This window comes from Rhipicephalus sanguineus, chromosome 11 (assembly GCF_013339695.2).
Source record: "Rhipicephalus sanguineus isolate Rsan-2018 chromosome 11, BIME_Rsan_1.4, whole genome shotgun sequence".
Taxonomy (NCBI): Eukaryota; Metazoa; Arthropoda; class Arachnida; order Ixodida; family Ixodidae; genus Rhipicephalus; species Rhipicephalus sanguineus.
Genome location: NC_051186.1, coordinates 1,832,463 through 1,852,294, shown reverse-complemented (window position 1 = coordinate 1,852,294; position 19,832 = coordinate 1,832,463). Strand labels below are relative to the sequence as shown.

The window sequence follows — 19,832 nt, the reverse complement described above, 5'->3', positions numbered from 1 at the left end:
CAGCCCTAAGTCAATATAACGTCATCCTCGGCCTGCATGAGGCCATCGCCGAGCCTTGTAACAAATGAAGAGAACATCGCCTCGTATAGGCTGACCGTATGCATGGCATCAAGAGTTGGAATGTCGAGAGACCACATGCCAGGTGTTCGTGTTCACGAACTCCGACCGACGGGTCATCGCACGTGGTGAATGCTATTTATGTATTATTCTTTATTCAAGTATGTATCTGGACATTCTTTTTATTGATCAAGATAGCTAACTCCGAGATGTTGTAAGAACGTATAGCTATCGCTACAAGTACAGCTGACGTTACACTACAGCTGTTATGCTCGGTGAATGATCATGATATCTATTCTCACAATGCGTGGCATCTGCCGGATTTGTAATGTGTATATAAGCTGTTACTGTCTTTATCTAGCCTGTGAATCACCTGGGGCGCATACCCGCATGATGAACTGTGGTATGCGGGTATGGGCTACACGTGGCTGAGGGAAAGGGTTTCATGACGTACGCGAAAGGCATTTTGATTTATTTATGTCATCACCAGTGAATCGTGTTTGTCATAGTTTGATCCCATGCCATGCCGATTTTGGTACCTTGCAAGTTATGTGGGACGACAAGGACATCGCCCAGACGCAGTCGGTTAGATAGATAGATAGATAGATAGATAGATAGATAGATAGATAGATAGATAGATAGATAGATAGATAGATAGATAGATAGATAGATAGATAGATAGATAGATAGATAGATAGATAGATAGATAGATAGATAGATAGATAGAAACAGCCAAGGTACCTTAGGCTCGCTAAGAACTGTTTCGCATTTAAAATGTTATCCACCTTGTGAATACAAAAACATGAAGAACAAATAAAACGAAAACAGATGAAGACGTTTAAGAACTTGCAAGTACACGCGCAACACATTGTTTTCGCATTTCATCGCGCACAAATGCGAGTAATGCTATTGCAGTGTGTGTTAATTGATTTCTACCAGTGGCAAAAATGAATCAGCTGATTCAGCTCTAGCGATATCATTGAGCAGGTCTATCCACAACTCTATATCTGAAGAGAAAAAAAAAAGAAATAAAACGGCCATGTGGGCTATGCATACCACATTATTATTTCTACGAGAGATTCGTCTCGGAGCTTTTAGGTTTTCGTCCATGTTTATATTTACCAACAGTTGTCAAAAAAGAATAGGGAACTTCAGACAAGCTAGTTATCGTCGGCTAGCGAGAGCTGCGACACTTGCTTGCATACGTGGCGCGAAAACGCTCCCCTGCCAGGCGTACATTAAAGAAACAAATCTAAGAGCCCTATCTCGAGTTTTTTTTCTTTGGAATACATCAGTCATGTAATTTTTGTGCGGGATCCAAAGCATTGGTGTGTTTTCTAGGATGAGTCGAAATAGTATTTTATACATTGAAAAGTCTACCTGAGGATAAGTGCCAGCAAACTTTTGCTTTGGAAAGGTAGTTGCTTGAAAAATGTTGTAGAAATCTGATAAATACGGAATCCCACTTAAAGATTGCGTTAACATCACCTCCCAATATTGCACAGTATTGCCACGCCCGCTTCTTCTTTTAATTTGATGTGTTCGAGTTTGACCAGCAAGGACGGTTATCAACGCTCGACGCTGGCCGTGAAGCAGTGTTCGAGAAGCTTCACGATTTTAGTAGATCGTTTTGTTAAGATTGCGTGCCGCACGCGAATGTTCCAGCTTTGTCGAGAGATAACGCCGCCACCAGCGATATTGCTGGAAAGTTCCATAGCGCCTGTATAAAAGCCGACGCGCTTGACCGCTTGTCAGTTAATCGACGGTCGACGCTCTGTCCGCCGCTATCAGTGTATCGCTGTAGCTTTCAGCTTCTCGGCCACAAGTTCGGCCTAATAAACAGTTTCATCTCGACTTGCTGACAGCTGCCATCGCTGACTTCCCGACGCCCACCGACAAGAAGGCCGTACGCCGTTTTCTCGGCTTGTGCGCCTATTACAGACGTTTCGTCAAGGAATTTTCACGGATCGCCGAGCCACTGACGCAACTCACGAAGGCCGACGTCGAATTCAGGTGGGAAACGTCGCAAGTTCAAGCATTTCAAGAATTGAAACGACGCCTGCAGACGCCTCCCATACTTGCGCATTTCGACGAATACGCCGATACGGAAATCCACACCGACGCAAGCAGCGTAGGACTCGGCGCCGTCCTTGTGCAAAAGACCGACGGATTCGAAAGGGTCATCAGTTATGCAAGCCGGTCGCTATCAAAGGCAGAAATCAACTACTCCACAACAGAAAAGGAGTGCCTGGCCATAATCTGGGCTACATCGAAGTTTCGCCCCTACCTCTACGGCCGGCCCTTCAAAGTTGTGAGCGACCACCACGCCTTGTGTTGGCTAGCTAACTTGAAGGACCCTTCAGGTCGCCTCGCACGGTGGAGCTTACGACTTCAAGAATTTGACATAACCGTCGTTTACAAGTCCGGAAGAAAACACTCCGACGCTGACTGCCTGTCCCGCGCCCCCGTCGAACCCACCGCCGCAGGACGACATGGAGGATGACTGCTTCTTGGGAACCATAAGTGCCGAAGACTTCGCCGAACGACAGCGAGCGGACCAGCCGGACTTCTGCAGCCTATCGAGCCACCTCAACGGCCGTTCCAGCAAATTGGGATGGACTTACTGGGCCCGTTCCCGACGTCCAATACCGGAAACAAATGGATCGTCGTAGCTACCGACTACCTCACCGCTACGCCCGAGACAAGGGCCTCCCAGAGGCCAATGCCGCCGAGGTAGCAAAGTTCTTCGTTGAGAACATCCTCCTGCGTCACGGCGCCCCAGAGGTCCTCATCACCGACAGAGGTACGGCGTTTACTGCTGACCTAACTCAGGCAATACTGAGATACAGCCAACAGCCACCGCCGGACCACAGCGTACCACCCACAGACCAATGGCCTCACCGAGCGGCTAAACAAGACCATCGCCGACATGCTGGCCATGTATGTCGACGTCGAACACAAGACCTGGGATGCAATCCTTCCGTATGTGACCTTCGCATACAACACGGCCATGCAAGAAACGACGCAAATGACGCCGTACAAGCTGGTCTACGAAGGAGCCCGGCAACGACGCTCGACGCAATGCTACCAACCGCCACCGACGAAGACAATCTCGACGTTGCCCCTATTTGCAACGCGCCGAAGAAGCTCCACAGCTCGCCCGCCTGCGCATCAAGAACCAGCAGAGGGTCGACAGCCGTCACTATAATCTTCGACGACGCCACATGGAGTACCAACCCGGTGACCGCGTGTGGGTCTGGACGCCGATACGCCGACGTGGGCTCAGTGCAAAACTTCTTCGGCGATACTTCGGCCCATACAAGGTGCTTCGACGTCACGGCGCTCTTGACTACGAGGTCGTCCCGGACGGCATTACGAACTCCCAGGGACGCCGCACACGACCTGAAGTCGTCCATGTCGTGCGCCTTAAGCCGTTTTTTGCGCGTTAGCGAACCTGAGAACTCTACTTTTCCCTTTGTTATTGTAATTTATTTGTGTATGCACTTGTTTTTTTTCTTTGCATGTTCTGTTGCAAGCATCGGGACGATGCTTTTTCAGAGGGGGGCAATGCCACGCCCGCTTCTTCTTTTAATTTGATGTGTTCGAGTTTGACCAGCAAGGACGGTTATCAACGCTCGACGCTGGCCGTGAAGCAGTGTTCGAGAAGCTTCACGATTTTAGTAGATTGTTTTGTTAAGATTGCGTGCCGCACGCGAATGTTCCAGCTTTGTCGAGAGATAACGCCGCCACCAGCGATATTGCTGGAAAGTTCCATAGCGCCTGCATAAAAGCCGACGCGCTTGACCGCTTGTCAGTTAATCGACGGTCGACGCTCTGTCTGCCGCTATCAGTGTATCGCTGTAGCTTTCAGTTTCTCGGCCACAAGTTCGGCCTAATAAACAGTTTCATCTCGACTTGCTGACTGCTGCCTTCGTCGACGTCACGACCGCGTGACAGTATTCAAGCGGTATATGTCTGCTCCAGTAAGTGTATCCAAGGTGAAGTGGTACCTTTCTATGTGTAACCGGCGGCAAAATAAGTCGGGACACGCGACCAGCGTCTGCAATCAGGTAAAGCTGCATCGCCGCGGCGTCTGACATTGAGCGTCTGGCGTCGAGACATCGCAGTGCGCCTGCGCATCCTTTTCCGCTCGCAGCCATCTATTTTTACTCGTTTGCAGCGGACTGTCTGATTACATGTAGCATTTTGCGCTAGGGGTTGCTTTCTTTGTTGAATTCATCACGCGCTCAGTTTGACGGGGGCTCGGAGGGCGTGAAGCGTACGCTGCTCGCTTTGCCTTATCACAGCTATATAACGCATAGCACCCGTAACTTTCGTCTTTAATTAGTAACTGCAGCATTTTTCTTCTCAACGCTCTTCGTTCACGGTGTCTCGTTCGTCTTTCAGCACCACATTCTACGTTTTAACTAAAGAGAAAACACAAACAGAAGGAATGCTGTATGTGGCACCGGTTTTCACTGAGATAGGACATAGTATCTCTTCAAGCAGGGCAAAGCGAGCGGCGTATGTTTCACGCCCACCGTGCCTCCGCGAATTGAGCGCGGGGCAGATCGAACAAGGAAAGCGACCCGCACCGCAAAACGCTACATGTAAATCAGCAAGTCCACTTCAAGCGAGAAAAAGAGATGGCTGCGAGCGTAAAAAGACGCACACACGACTTCTATGCCTCGACACCAGATGCTCAACTTGAGACAGCGCGGCGATGCTATTTTGTCTGATTGCGCACGCCGGTCACGCGTCCCGACTAATTTGCCGCTAACTGTACATGCTTTTGTCGTTAATCTGCCTTACCAAGTTACCACATTATTTCTGTATATTTCTACATTGGCCTGTGGCCAATCTTTGGAGAACATTCAAAAATAGTGGATATCACGATACCATGGCATATTCAGTCGAATGCCTGTGGCCATTCGACTGAGTATGTCATGGTATCGGGAGAATTCACATTTTTGGAGCGCTTCTCCGAACCACTTGCCGTGGAATCATCACCGGGCTGCTTAGGAGCCATCGACTAACTCGACTGCTGCAAAAAGACGTCTGCAACAAGAGGGGGCACGGATGGTCGGACGCCGCCGCTGTGCCACCATGTGACTGCTGAGAGAGTGTGAGGGGGCGAGGCCGCAGCTGGCACCTTCCAGGGCACGGCGGACGGACGCCGGAGTATGACATTAAAGGCTTTCGCCTGAAAATACGTGCGGGAGAGCACGTCTATGCCTGGACGATGTTTACAGTTTGCGGGAGCAGAAAGGGAAGCGCCTAAGCCTGGCACATGGCGAAATAATGTGATAGTTACAGAAGATTTGTAAGCTAGTACGAGCTCTAATAACGACCGCAATCAAATAATTTGGACCACTCGTGTCTTTCGGCGACATGAAACAGAGAGTCAAACGCCGTATCAGGAAAGCCCCTTATGCAAAGCCTCAAGAACGTGTAAGATACATTAACTAACTAACAACTCAACTAAACTAACTAACTAACTAACTAACTAACAACTAACTAACAACTAACTAACTAACTAACTAATAACTAACTAACTAACTAACTAACTAACTAACTAACGAACGAACGAACTAAATAATTAACTAACTAACTAACTAAACTACCTACCTAACTAACTAACTAAAACTAACTACTGACTGCTGAGTGACTGACTGAATAAATAAATAAATATATAAATAAAAATCGGCAGATCCCACCTACGTGCAAATCGATATTATGCGAAGCATGCGGCTGGTAGATGACTGTGGCGTTTTTTTTTACTGAGCGAAACGTTACAAAATGCCGCTAAAGATCTGTATAAAATTTTATACGCACAATATATGTGAAGAGCCGCATATGTGTTATATAACCAGGTGTTTACGGTTCAGTAATGCTGCCAACGGCAACGTGGGTATTACCAATACCAGAAGCGGTAAGCTTATATGTAGTGCTTATACTTGCCCCTAATGATGGAGAACGCATGCACGTTTCACGAACTCGGTTGCATGTGTGGAAGAGGTTCTTGACAGTTCTTGAACGAGGTCAGCATCACCGCAGCCAGTGAGCACCAGCAGCTGGTCATGATTGTGATTGGATCCCTTCGTGATCGCGGTGACGAGGGGTCTATGTGTAGTGAAGTATGAGGTATAGTACAGCTCACATAAAAAACAGCGCTAAAAACGGCGTACAAGAGAAAGAAGGACACAGCGCCGCCGTCTGTGTCCTTCTTTCTCTTGTCCGCCGTTTTTAGCGCTGTTTTTATGTGAAGTATGTCGTACCAACTCGCCCAAGCAACCACTTTAGATAGTACAGCTGTTAAATCGTGGATGCCCTCGGTCATTTCGTCGACAAATGTATGTCTATAGAGCCGGTGAGACGTTGGAACTTGAAGTCACTCTTCGCCTTGGTCAAGTATAGGTCGTCGAGGCTGGTAGGCCTGGATATTTCTACGTAGACCAACATCAGTGGATGGCGCTGTCCTATTCGTAGACTACTTGGGCGTATGTCGCCTACGTAGCCTAGTCTACACAGCGGCTGTCAATCAATATGGCATCATCCTCGGTCAGCATGAGGCCATCGTCCAGCTCATGAGAAATGAAGAAAATGCTGCGTCGTTCTGGCGGACTAAGTGCACTTTACGGTGCGATGATGTGAATATGATACGTAACTTTCGTTAATATATTCCTCCGGAGCCGAACAATGCTCAATACAGCTTGCTGAATCATATGAATGCAATGCAATGTTTATTAGACTACTATAAAAGCGGAGCCAACACTAGAACCACAGCCATTAATCTGACATGACGCCTGTATCGCAGGAGTATCGCGTAGTGTTTATTGCTTTCTTGCAAAATTAGATAGCTAGCACCATAACCACAACTGACGTTGCACCGACATTACGCCTGCATAGGCTGTTTTTCCAAACCGGTTTATAGACCTGGCATGGCTCTGTGGTAGAATACCTGATTGCCACGCAGAATGCTTGGGTTCGATTCCTGCTGGGATCCTAATTTTCATTCTTTCCATTCGTCGGGTCAACGCTGCCGATGTCGGCTTTTCTTAACGTTATCGCATTCAAGTTACCGATGTCTTCTCGCCGTCCCTGGGTAGATATAAACTGTCAACTCCTGTGGTGCATACCCGTACACCGCGGCCGAGGTAAACGGGTGTGTGCCACACGGTCTGGAGGAACGGGTTTGACGACGTACGCGACAGGATTTTCACGTTATGCATGCCGTGACCCGACAGTCATATTCGTCAAATCTCCTTACCCTCCCATGCCAATTTTGGTCTACACCAAGTCGAGGAGGCAATCATGAGAGCACCAGACGTAGGCGGCTAGATAGATAGATAGATAGAGAAACGCTCAAAGTGCCAAAGGTTCGCTAAGAAATGTTTCGCATTTATTAAATGTAAACACTGGGCGGAAAGCGGTGGTTGCGTCGGAACAGTAGCACGGCGAACTGGACGGGTGCGGCCAGCTTTGTAGCAAACACAGGCAAGGCAGTTTAGCTCGTGCCTTCGGGCAAGGCTGGCGATGTCTCTTCGAAGCTGGGCATTCCTCTTCACCACAATGCATCCACCGTCGGAAAAGGAGCCATCCTGGCGGCTCATGGAGAACATAGTATGAGCGGATCGTAATAGTGCTTAAGACCTGTGTGTGGACGGTTCACGACCCCGAAACCGTTGGTCTGTAGATGGTGTAACTGGTCCGACCAGTTCACAGATGTCTGCGCAACAACTACATAGGGTCCCCGATATGTGGAAATAAGCTTGGAATAGAGGCCAAGGACAGCTGGAAACCCAAAGCCATACAAGGGAGTCCAGAAGAAAGTGAGGATACGAGTGGCCATCGTCACGCTGAGATTTTTGTTTCCATGGTCGACGGCTGTGAACCACCGGGAGAGCTGACAGCATTCCTCGGCGCGGCGAGCAGCTTCAGCGATGGGCGTAGATTCGCATGAATCGTGTCGGTATGGCAGAATGGTATCGACTGTGGCCGAATGTTCTCGGTCATGTAAGAGGAAAAATGGCAAAAAAAGCCTGCAGTTGTCTGTGAAGGAGCTTGTAGGCGTACGTCACGAAGGGAAAAATTAGATTCCAATCAGTCACCTGAGGCAACAAATTTAGAGATCAGGTCGCCGAGAGTGCTGTTGAATCTTTCCATAAAGCCATTAGCTTGGGATGGTAGGCGGTAGTAGTACGAGGAAGGATATGACATTCGGCAAGGGGTTCGTTTACGACTTCGGATAGGGGACACAGTCTCCTATCGCTCGGAAGTTCATGTGGTGTGCCTTGACGGAGAATGAGTTCCGCAGTAGGAAAGATAATATGTCACGCTCTGTGGCAGGAGGCAGAGAGCTGTTTCTGTGTATCGTGTCAAGTGGTTCACAGCGACGACTACGGAGGGGTTTCCGGAAACCATGCTAGGAAGGGGACCATACAGGTCAAGGCGGTCAAAGGGCATGCTGTGCAGGGGATTGGCTGGAGCGAACCAGACGTGTGCTGAGGAAGAGCTTTGCGTTGGTGGCACTCTGGGCATGCCGAATATACTTGCGCACAAGGGTGTACATACATCGCAAATAAAACCAAGCAATGTCGGGTGTATGTTTGAAGACGCACGCATGTTGGCACTGTGACTCAGTGTATAAAGCTGAACGCACGAAGATGGTGAGGTATGACCAGTAACCAGATGTGGCCCAGAGGCTAGGTCGAAAAGGCAAAAAATAGCCAAGATATCGGAAAAAATAGCCAAAATGCAGCCAACTTGATCGAACGGCAGCAAAGTAGCCAAAAGTAGCCATGCCTGTGCAAAAAACGTGAGACGTTCTATACCCGTGCCACACGGGCACAAGAAATGACATTCAGTAAAGTTGGCATTTTTCTCGGCCGAGCTGTCACCGTATAAATTAGTGGCATTTGACCAGATGATGTACGTAACAGCCACTTTGAAATGGGCAATTTTGGGCAAATCATAAAATATGCACACCCGCTTTTAACAACTCTACTCTGCGTTCACGAATAGTGAATTGTAGAAGTAAGCATACTATGGTACCATGAGGTTGAGTTTTCCTGTCTTTTACAACATTGCAATTGACCACAGCAACTTCGGCCATTTCATGTTGAATCCTAGTCCTTGAATTCGACAAAGCGTATGTCATGTGGAAGCCGTTGTAATTCTGAAGTGAAGTCGCTTAGTGCAATAGGAACTAACATGCTATGTGTTAAAAGTCATGTATAATATTTTTGACACGATACTGCTTTTTCAAGTGTTTGAGGTGTAGTGTACTTTGGTGTCGAGAGTACGTACGCATTTCTCAGTCAGATGGGTTCTAGCGAAGGCATTAAGTGGCTAATGGCATTTAGGCGAATGCCATTAGATCTTCCCGTATGGTACCGCGAAAATGTCATTAAACGTTCCTAAATTAAGAAGTTAATGTCATTGCTTTGCCCGTGCGGCACGGGTATTATTTAACTGACTAAATTCAAGAAAGGAAATGTAAAGAAGTGCAGCAAAAACCCTTAATATCATAATTTTAAGATATGAGCATACAGTGTTGACTTTAGCAATCATTTCGTGCCCGACGACGAAGTTTCTTGCACTGTTACAGAAATGACATTCTCTTCACGCGCCTTGTGTGACTTTTGTTAAAAGGGCTAGAAGTACCAGTCACAAAATAAAATGATTACTGCATGAGTGTGCTCCAAATCACAGTTGCTGGGATTGTACCATAAATTTTATTCACTTCCACAATCGTTTACTCGCGTGATCACAAATCCCAGCAATTAATAGTATCGTGTAGCAGCCTGTATCTAATTCTAAGAAACGACGCGAGCCGTTCGTCAGATCTGATTTCTAATGGAGTGAGTGCAGAGTATCCTGGATACGGAGCGCTTTTTGTTGTCCTATATTGATTTACAATCACAGTTTGATGTCACTTTTAGCAATAGGTGCTCTGCGAAATGAGGTACCATGCCAGTTTTTCCACCTGTGTCACAGCCACTCATCCAAAAGTATTTTATTTTGTGCAATGGCGGCGCCATATTCAGTGCTGGGAGCTAGAAGCACGCCTTCGTCGCCATGTTTCGACACGCCTACTCCAAGGCCAGCGGCTGTGACGTCCCAAGATATTGATAATTAGGTTGAAATTGAGGCAACACAAAATTCGCCACAATTATCCAAGTAGACAAGGCATTCTTTCTCCCGCCATCGGCCTAAAAAAAGCAGCCAAATATGCGCAATGTCGCCAAACCTGACGAGTTATCAATGCGGCCGTCAGAGATGTAGTTAAGGTGATAGAGGAGGCTATCGCACATTTTAAAGTGAGAAGCTTGACGGGGAATGCTCTAGAAGCTGAAGGAAAAGTCGACGGGCTGAAAATGCATTCCAGAAAAGCGCTGATCCAGGCACTCTTGCGTTACTCAGACGCCATCTTGCAGCCTGCTGGGAACGAAAGTATTTTGTCAACGGCAGATAGGCAGCCAACGCTTTCGGTTGACACAGGCGAGCGTGATAAGGCAAAGGCACCAGTGTGGCGTCGGCCTGACCTACAGGCAACACGCTTGTGGAAACCTTGCAACCGCAAAGTCCAGCGAGCTAAACAGCCGGATGGGTCCTTCAACGTGAATAGCCAACAAAGGGCATGGTGGTCTGAACCGCAGCGGTGGCTACATGGTTGAGCGTCCGCTTCTAATGCGGGATGTACCGGGTTCGATTCCCAGTGCCGACAGGGAACCCACAGGATTTTCCCAAGGGGTAGAGGAGTACACCTACCTGGCGCTCGGTTGTTAATGGGTACTCATCTCGAAAGGTGGCCCCATAAGCTTTTGTGAAGGTCCCTGGGCGCACCTTAACCCAACACAGCCTTGGTGAAGTATTTGAGCATGCGCCGCTGCTGTGGGAGGCAGAGAATTGCTGCCGCCGGGTACCTACCGGTAAAATAGGAAAAAACGCACTTCCGGCCTGGTGCTCGGCGGAACGAAGTTCATATTCGATTGGGAGAGCACTCACCCGGTGTGAAATTGGCGGCATGGAACCGCCAGACCTAAAAATAAGGTAATCCTCCTTTTTTTTCAAAAGATTGCGTGGTGTCAACACCACTCGAACGTTGCGGGCGCGTTGCAAAGACCAAAAGGCATGACACCGAATTCGTAAAGGTCATCACGTGTGATGAAGGCCGTTTTAGGTTGGTCGTCAGGTGCAATGGGGGCTTGCCAATAGACGCTCCGTAATTTGATAGAAGAGAACAACTCCGCGCCTTGGAGGCAGTCAGGGGCATATTCATTACTCGGTATGGGGTAAGTGCCTTTTCGAGTTATCTTGTTAAGACGACGGTAGTCAACACAGAAATGAATCGAGCCATACTTCTTAACGAGAACAACTGGAGATGCCCAAAGGTTATTCGAAGGCTGGACACCACCGCGTTGAGCATGTCAGCTACTTTGTCGTCGATAATTTGGCGCTTTGGCGCGGACACACGATAAGGTCTTTGTTGCATTGGTGAATTGGTAGCCTGTTGATGCGGTGACGTACAGCTGACGTGCGACCGCGGGAAGCACGCTGGCAGTCAAATGAAGCACGGGACTTGTCGAAGAGAGGCTGGGCGTGTTGAGGAACGGCTAACGTGTCGGCGACGGAGCTGCTCAGTGCATCAGGCGTAGTCGTCTGGTGCGAGGAGTCAGGTGACACCGGCGACTTCGTTTTCGGTGGTAGAACCAGTTAGAATATCAATGATGGTAGAAGGGTTGACACTGGACACGCCGGACGTGCTCGCCACGAAACAGTGTAAGAGGAAATGACCACAGGTTCGCAACGAGCAGTCTCCTGGCGCCTTCGCGAATTTCCAAAAAGGGCCAAAGGCAACAAGGAACATTTGCAGGAGACGAAGATGGCAGATGGCGTAAAAAGGGTGCTTGATTCGGCGAAAGTTCTGAAGTACACTGTTGCAACGGCAAAGCAGTGCGGCGGTATTGAAACGTCGTCCGCAACAAATCGTTTGTCCTAGGTTCCACAAGCGGCGAATAAGGGGCGTCGCAAAGCACTTCAAATGCCACCTCCACGCGAGAGCATTCGATGACGGCCTTATTAACCGAAAGAAAGTCCCAGTCCAAGGTGAGGTCGTGAAAACAAGAATTCAGCACTAAAAAAATCACCAACGATTATGATACTGCCTAGTGCGAATTCTGAGCGCAGCTGTTTAGCTGTCTTGATTTTGCGATAAGTTGAGCAAATGCGCATGCGTCAAGGCAACGCGACGCAGGGCGCATGGGACCAGAGGATGCTCGGTTTTCGCATCAACATCACGTGGCGGTCCTGGCGTCACTAACTTCCACCGCCACTGGCTGACGCGAACGTGCGCCGTACCATAAAGTGCCCTTAAAAGTCTGCGAGAGCGTTCCACACACAAATTGTCTTTTACACTAACGCACGTCTTCTTTTCCCAAGCCTGGTAGGTACACCCTCATCCTCGGGCTCGTGCACGAGAGGCATACGTCGCGCCGTCCCAAGAAGCGCGAGCAGGGACGGGGCATTTCAGATGCTAACACAGCGACTCACTGACTCTCATGGTGGAAAACTCATTGGTGCAGTCTCTCTTTCGCTCTCTCTCGTCCTCGTTCCGCTCTATCGGTCACGCCGGCAATCGCAACACCACTTAACGCAGGAACGGGCACCTCAGAGCTGCACTCTAATATTCGACGACGTAGAGGAGGCCGCTAATTACAAAGCGAGCAGTACATGCCGCGGCCGGCGTGATGCGGTCGGCGCTGGCGGAACGAATCGATATGTTTGATAGCGGCGTCGTAATTTTTTGATCGAGCTGGAGAGTTTGGCAGTATAACTGAAACTGCGCCACAAGTGCCGACAAGGGCGAGTGCAGCTACATCGTCCACATATGCGTCAACAGATACTTTTAGCTTAGCGTTGCTTACGCTCCGCTCCGCACAGATATGCAGGATACAGATATACAGGAGCGGAACAAAAATATCTTCTCATGAAGATATTTTTTTTCACATTTCTGAAATTTATATAATAATATTTGTTGGGGTTCCAAGCCGCAAAACCAAGATACGACAATTAGGTACGCCGTTTTGGAGGGCTCCGCAAAATTCGACCGTCGGTGTTTTTTGACGTGCTCTTAAATCTAAGTAACAGGGCCTCTAGCATTTCGCCTCCATCTAAATGCGGCCGGTGCGGCGGAGATTCAATCCAGCGGCCCGACACTTTATATCACGTAACTTCTCTAGAACATCTATCAACTCCTTCCCTCTCTTGTGTGCCCGATTATTGCAATGCGTAATGTCTTTATGTCACTTGATTATATGTGTATTTCTTCACCTTATCTTTACAGAGCGTATAAATGCGAAGAAAGCCTGCTTGGGTGTTAAATAAAGAAGGATTTTTTGGGGAGACATATACTTGACCTGAACTGCCATGACTGTTGTTGATGGTATTTTCTTACATATATCTTTTACAATTTCAAGTAAAAAATATTATTGATCACTTTAATTCCGGCAACGATAGTACCATTACAAGGTTTCCCTGTTCAGTACAGGAATGACACCCATCAAGATTCCATTAGGCGAACGGCATGTGTGCGTCATAAAAAAGTGTCCTAATGTGCTCTCCCTAAAATCAGAATAAAAAAGTAACCTACAATACCCATGCAAATGCAAAATAGATGAAAATATGAATTAAACTGAATTCAATGTGCACGTTTAAATAAAGCTCGTTATAAACCAAATGAAGATCGCGTCTACCTTGAAAATATATTGTTACGGTTTTTATTACACAAAGTCTTGATTATTGGACTAAACAGCGCTGTGATCAGAGACTTGCCACCAGCTCTGGTAATCTATTAAAGCACTTGGCAATTCTTCCAACTTTTTTTTTCCACAATCCGAAGTAGCATTGCGGTGCTCAGTGATAGAGAAAGGATCACGTATCAAATGGCTGGTCCTCTTCGCTTGAGCTGAAAAGTTTTCCCTCAACAATGTTTTATTTGTTTCGAACCTTTGCAAACTGCACTGATTGCAGAGTTCAGTCGCTCAGTGGTGCGATCTTGTACGCGTTCCAACATAAGCACGGAGGCATGGCAATACATCCAGCCGCACGTGACCGCACGCGATTGGTCAATGCAGGGCCGTGACGTCTGTCACGGTTCACATATGGGCCATTCGCGTGCAGCTGGATGTGACGCCACGCCTCCGTGTTTATTTGGAATGCGTACAAGATCGCACCACAGATTAACCCAGAATAAAAACGCCAACGCAGCTTCTGCCTACTAATGAGGATGCAGAATCTCCACGTACCGTTAAAATCTCTGTGTATATGGTGCGTAGTTTTTTGTTGTGGATTCGTGTCTAAGCAGAGTTTATCTATAGCGTTTTCATTATGCACATAAGCCACCGTCCATCGCCATTACAACGCGCACCTGGTGCGCACAATATATCTGCGAGCCATTCATTGGATATTCGTTGCTTTGGGACACCCAGATAGACATTCAGTAAGTCCAGTAATTCCATTGTCTATTTAAATGCGCACTGAGTGCGTGTAGAGCACATGAGTATCAGCACTGTCGCTTGAGAAAATGCATCTGGCTGTTGAGCTCTCTCGAATCAACACGCTGACACAGAAACCCACTTTAATGAACTTGCGCACAATAAGACTATTGACCGTCGCAGTCTCAACTTTATCGCCAATAATGTCTTCCGAAATGTATATGAGGATGGCAATGCACTAAATTGGTTAGCGTCACATGTTTTCTGCCGGAGCACACTAAAACATCAGTTGTCCAATTCGAGATATTAGTTTAAAAAGTTGGAGGATGCTTGACCTTCGCTTCAAATCTAGAACGCGGTGGTGTAAGTGGGTGCCATTCGCATTGCCTTCTCAAACGGTAGCCTCCCTTCGTCTCTCGGTGGACACCTCAACGATGTCACAAAGAAAGAAACGCCTGTATGAAGAACAATTGCTATTTAAAACTGCCCTATATTGCCTACTGCAAGCACAATTGTGAAGTGGCCGCTACGCCATAATTCTACCGGTTGCACATCAGCGAAACACCTACTACGCGCAATACGAGAATCTGTGCATCTGCTCACTGTGTTGATGCTGTTGCTGACGATGGTGATTAAATATGTTTTACCACTGTGTAATGCGTGTGCCACTGATCCTCTTTGTCGTTCTGCAATTCACATACATTACATGCGTTAAGAAAACTCCTCGGATTACATGACATTCGTATGGAGTTCTTTTTCGGGAAGCATTTCCAAGTAAGGGCGTGGCTGTGTGGTGGAACACATGCTTGCCACGCAGAAAGCCCGGGTTTATTACCACTGGAACGGCAGCTTTTTACAGTTTATTTATCTGCATCTTTCTGAAATTTTCACTCACGGACGACGCTGTTTTTTCGCTCACAACCAACGACGCCGATATTCACGGCAAAACCAGAATTTTCGCAAAACAACCTCTTTAACGCAATCATGGTAATAATTGCTTATCAAAGAAATTTCTCTCTTACGTATATCTTGTGTGGCTGAAAGTGTTCAGGTAGAGCTTGTCATTTTACTGCTCACTTTATCAAAAATGGAGCAGAGAGCGCACCATTGGAGGTACATGGTATACACGCTGCCGCCAAACGCTTCGCTCTAGTATGAATGATGTGATTCTTCGGAAGTCCATAGTTCAATAGAGAGAGAGATGGAGAGAACAACTTTATTAAATGTAAACGAATCTCAGTCCGGGTCCATTAATAAAGCAATGCCTAGCCATTTGACAGGCCCAGAGGTTGAAAATATTCGAGTAGTGCATTCATGATATCTGGGGAAGGGCCCGCCATCCAATCTTTCAGGGCCACAAGTCTTAGGTTGGTAGGTATGTGCCTGAGGCTCTTGCCCATGGATGCACGAATACCCGGACAGTCCCACAGAACGTGGGCGTTATCCAGAAAGCCAACGCACGCCACGAAGGCAGGAGATCCGGCCATGCTTTGTATGCAGTGCTGAATGTGGGGAGTCAGTAAAGAGTGAGTTTCTGCACGCCTCATCAGGGCTGCCTCGCAGAACCTGAATATTCGTATGGATGGATGGAAGAACTTTATTTTTTGTCCGGCAGATTAACGGCCCGGGCTCTGGTCTCCCATGTCGGGACGTCAAGGCCTTGCCTCTCCGCCGCTTCACGGGCCTGCTGGACTGCCCAGAGTTGGTCGGCGAGCTTGGAGCTCCGCAGAGCGGCTTCCCACCTCGCCGAGACAGCATCGGGATTAATACGTTTGGCTTTAGCCTCGCATTCCCAGAGCATATGCTTAAGCGTAGCTGTGTCTGTCTGGCAGACCTTACAGATGCTGGTGTTATAGATTTTGGGGTATATTCGGTGATATATATACCAGTGCATTAGGATAAGTTTTAGTTTGCAGTTGTCTCCAGGTAATCGCTTGAGCTCTGCATAGATTACCACGAGGCGGAGGGTAGCATCGCCGGGCCAAGTAGAAGGTCTTGGTCAGTTCGTTGTATCCCGTAAGTCGATCAAGGTCCGCGAACTCTTCGACAAGGTCAGCTCCTCTCGCACGGGTTGTTGCGTCGCGTGTGGCGTAGTGCACTGCCTCGTTAAGGTTGGGGAAGTGCGGGCAGACTTCGCCCATATGGGCGGGAAACCAGATCAAGGTAGCCTGAGAAACATGGCCGGCATTCGCGAGTATACGAAGGGCTTCGATCGAAATCTTACTCTTAGGGAAATTTGGTAACCTAAATATAGTTTTAGTAATCTGCACCGCATACTACTTGGCGTGGCTTAGCGAAATATTAGGTTGTGACAACTCTACAAGTTACAATAGCCTTATAGTGTACAATGACGCGAAGTATTGTTGGTGGACGAGATGAAAAGCTTTTCCTAATGGTGTTCCTTTCCTAATGCGATATGGCGACCACCGTTCAAACATTGTGCAAAATGATCGTTCGGACAGTGAGATTACCAAAGTGTTCTAACCAAAGGTGAAATGCTTCAATACATTTGAAATATGGAGTGTGCGGTCAAGCATTTGCACGCATTCTTCCACTTGTTTTCAAATAAAACAGTGCGAAAATAAGGTTTGTGCACCGCATAATCACAAATAATATTGCGTTCGATGCCCCTAAACGTTTGCCCTAGGACTCGCTGAAGTTGTCATGGTCTTCCTAGGAATAGAGGGTACAGCGCACGTAGCTAACCATGAATAGATTTACCTCGATGACCACGAACGCTGGCTATTAAACGGTGGCGAGATGAGCGGTGCCGAGAGAAGTCATTCATAACATTGCCCCTGATTTCTTTACGTCTTCGAAACTTGAATAATTTACACTCCCAAGAGTATGCGCGCGTGATTATTGCAGACTCGAAGCGAGCAGCCATCTCCGCAAACCGGGCCCTTTCTCCCATCGCAGATTATTTATAAAGTAAAGCGCTGGGGCCGCTTATGACGTCGGCTGCACGGAGCATACCTGACTTGGCTGATTATGAGAGGGCACGCTCGCCATTATGTTGGGTACGACGGCCCGATGAACAATACTCGTAAATTCAGGTGCAAATGCCACCACCAATACAGGCCGTTATCGCATTTTCCCAAAAAAGTCGCACTTACGCCTCAAGGCCGAAGCAATGAATGCGATAGCAAGAAATTGCAATGCCACAGGAAGAACGGCAAGCAGCTAGAAACTTGCTACGCGCTGCTCAAGCACAAAGGACGCTTGTTGATGCGGGAAGTGGCGCAAGAGCTAGTTCCAGACTTGTACGCAACTCGTCCAAGGCAGTCACGGAGTTCATTTCCGAAGGCACAACGATTGAGAATGCCCTAGAAATGCCCTAGAAATACAACCGCCGTATGCCGAAGGCGAACTACGGGGAAGCACATGCGCTGGACACCGACGAAGTGCGAGAGAACATCAGGGCGGTCGTGCGTGAAGAGCTGCGAAACATGTTTCCTGCCTCACAACCCCAGGTGCACTCCATGGCAGCCGTCGTTCGTGAGGAATTACAGCATTGTTTCTGTACCGCGGCAACCTGAGCCGGAGGCCATGAGCTATGCTGCCGTTGCACGCCATGCTGTCACTACTCCGAGCAATCACCAAAGCCCCGCGCCGTCGCAGTTCAGTCGCCAAACTCCTCCGACGCCACCCCGCCCACCTTCAGGTCACCGCTATAACCCTCGGTATACCGGCGTTTACCTGGACGTGTACCATGTCCCACGGACAGACGACGCCCTGGATCGACTCCACAACGTGAAGTACTTTTCTTCGATGGACCTCAAGACCGGCTCTCGCAAAATCGAAATCGACGAGAGAGACCGAGAAAATACTGTCTTTATAACACCGGACGGCCTCTTCGAGTTAGAGGTCTTGCCTTTGGGTCTTTGCTCGGCACCGGCGACTTTCCAACGCGTTATGGATACAATGCCGGCTGGCTTGAGGTGGCAGACGTGCCTTGTGCACTTGGACGACCTTGTTGTGTTCGCGCCAAGCTTTGACGAACACTTCCGTCGCCTTGAAGCTGTACTTCAAGCAATCAAGACCTCCAGACACACCCTGCAGCCAGAAAAGCGCCGTTTCGCGTACGAGGAGCCCTTGTTCTTGGGCCACTTCATTAGCAAATCTGGAGTTCCGACCCGCCGAATACAGTTGCCATGGATGACGTCCGGCCGCCCGCCGACCAGAACGCCGACTTCTCGGCTTGTGCGCCTATTACAGACGCTTCGTCAGGAAATTTTCACGGATCGCCTAACCCCATCTCGCCTCACGAAGCGCGTCGTTCAATTCAAGTTGCAAACGGCTGAAGTCGACGTATTTCCTTAACTGAAACGACGCCTGCAGACGCCTTGAGCGCGCAAACACGAGCAGTTGAGATTATTCTCTAACTAACGCAGCCACCAGAAATAAGCCTCGAATGTTCGATGCCGTATGTGTATATGCCACCGCCCTTTACTGCAAATCACATTATCGACAGCCGACGCTCCGTTCGTTTGCATCACTACACTGCGTGCCTTGCTGTGTCTTTCCATTTTTCTGCCACAAGTTTGGCGACATAAAGTTGCGTATTTCTGAGTTCTGCTGGAGTCTTCTTCTCCATCACGTAAACGTGACAATATATTAGACAGTTTTAGTTTCACGTACGTAGAGGCTTTGCTATGTAGAGCTTCTACGCGTAAGTAGTGCGCATGCGCAGAACATAGCGGCCGCGCGCTGGTCTCAAGGTTGTACGTGAGATTCGATTCTTTGCATGCGTTTCTTGCACACGTGGACAGCTTCTCGCTTAGTTTTCGCGACATCAGGAACAAGCAATATGTTGTTCGTCCCTCTTGGCGCACGTCGCGTACGTGTAGCTAAAATCGTTTCAGATGGCGTGCACGTAACATACGTGACTTTTCACGTTTGCGTACGTGAAGTCCCTACGTACGTGAAAGTAAAACTGTCTATTATTTCAACAAAATCATTATGCGCTCATACGCTGCAAACAGCCTCTTATCAGAAGCACGTGAGCTGTGTGGGTACCTGGCAGTGTCTTGACGCAAACGCACGGTTAAAGCCATTTCACGTGAATGTTGTTATCCTATTGTGCTAAAGACATTGTGCTAAAAAGCCTGCAGTGGCTATTTTAATCTGCTGAGACTGCGCCGCTGCATTATTATGAAGATGTACTGGAACTAACCTTCGCATTATGTAAAAAGAATCACAGCATGTCCACGGAGTCAATGATGATGAGTGGGCGAAGCTGCGGAGGTTCATCGGTAAACCGTGAATCTTCCGTGA

General features: G+C 48.2%; 1 protein-coding gene across 1 annotated transcript in view; it reads left to right on the top strand.

The window, feature by feature from the left end:
- The window catches only part of LOC119373222 (neurofilament heavy polypeptide), a 28,143-nt gene extending 14,401 nt beyond the window's left edge, over nt 1-13,742 (top strand). The window contains exon 6 of the mRNA XM_037643230.2: nt 13,406-13,742. Within this exon, the coding sequence (XP_037499158.1) occupies nt 13,406-13,446 (41 nt within the window). The 3' untranslated portion in view covers nt 13,447-13,742. The remainder of the gene's footprint in view (nt 1-13,405) is intronic.
- The last annotated feature ends 6,090 nt before the right edge of the window (nt 13,743-19,832 follow it).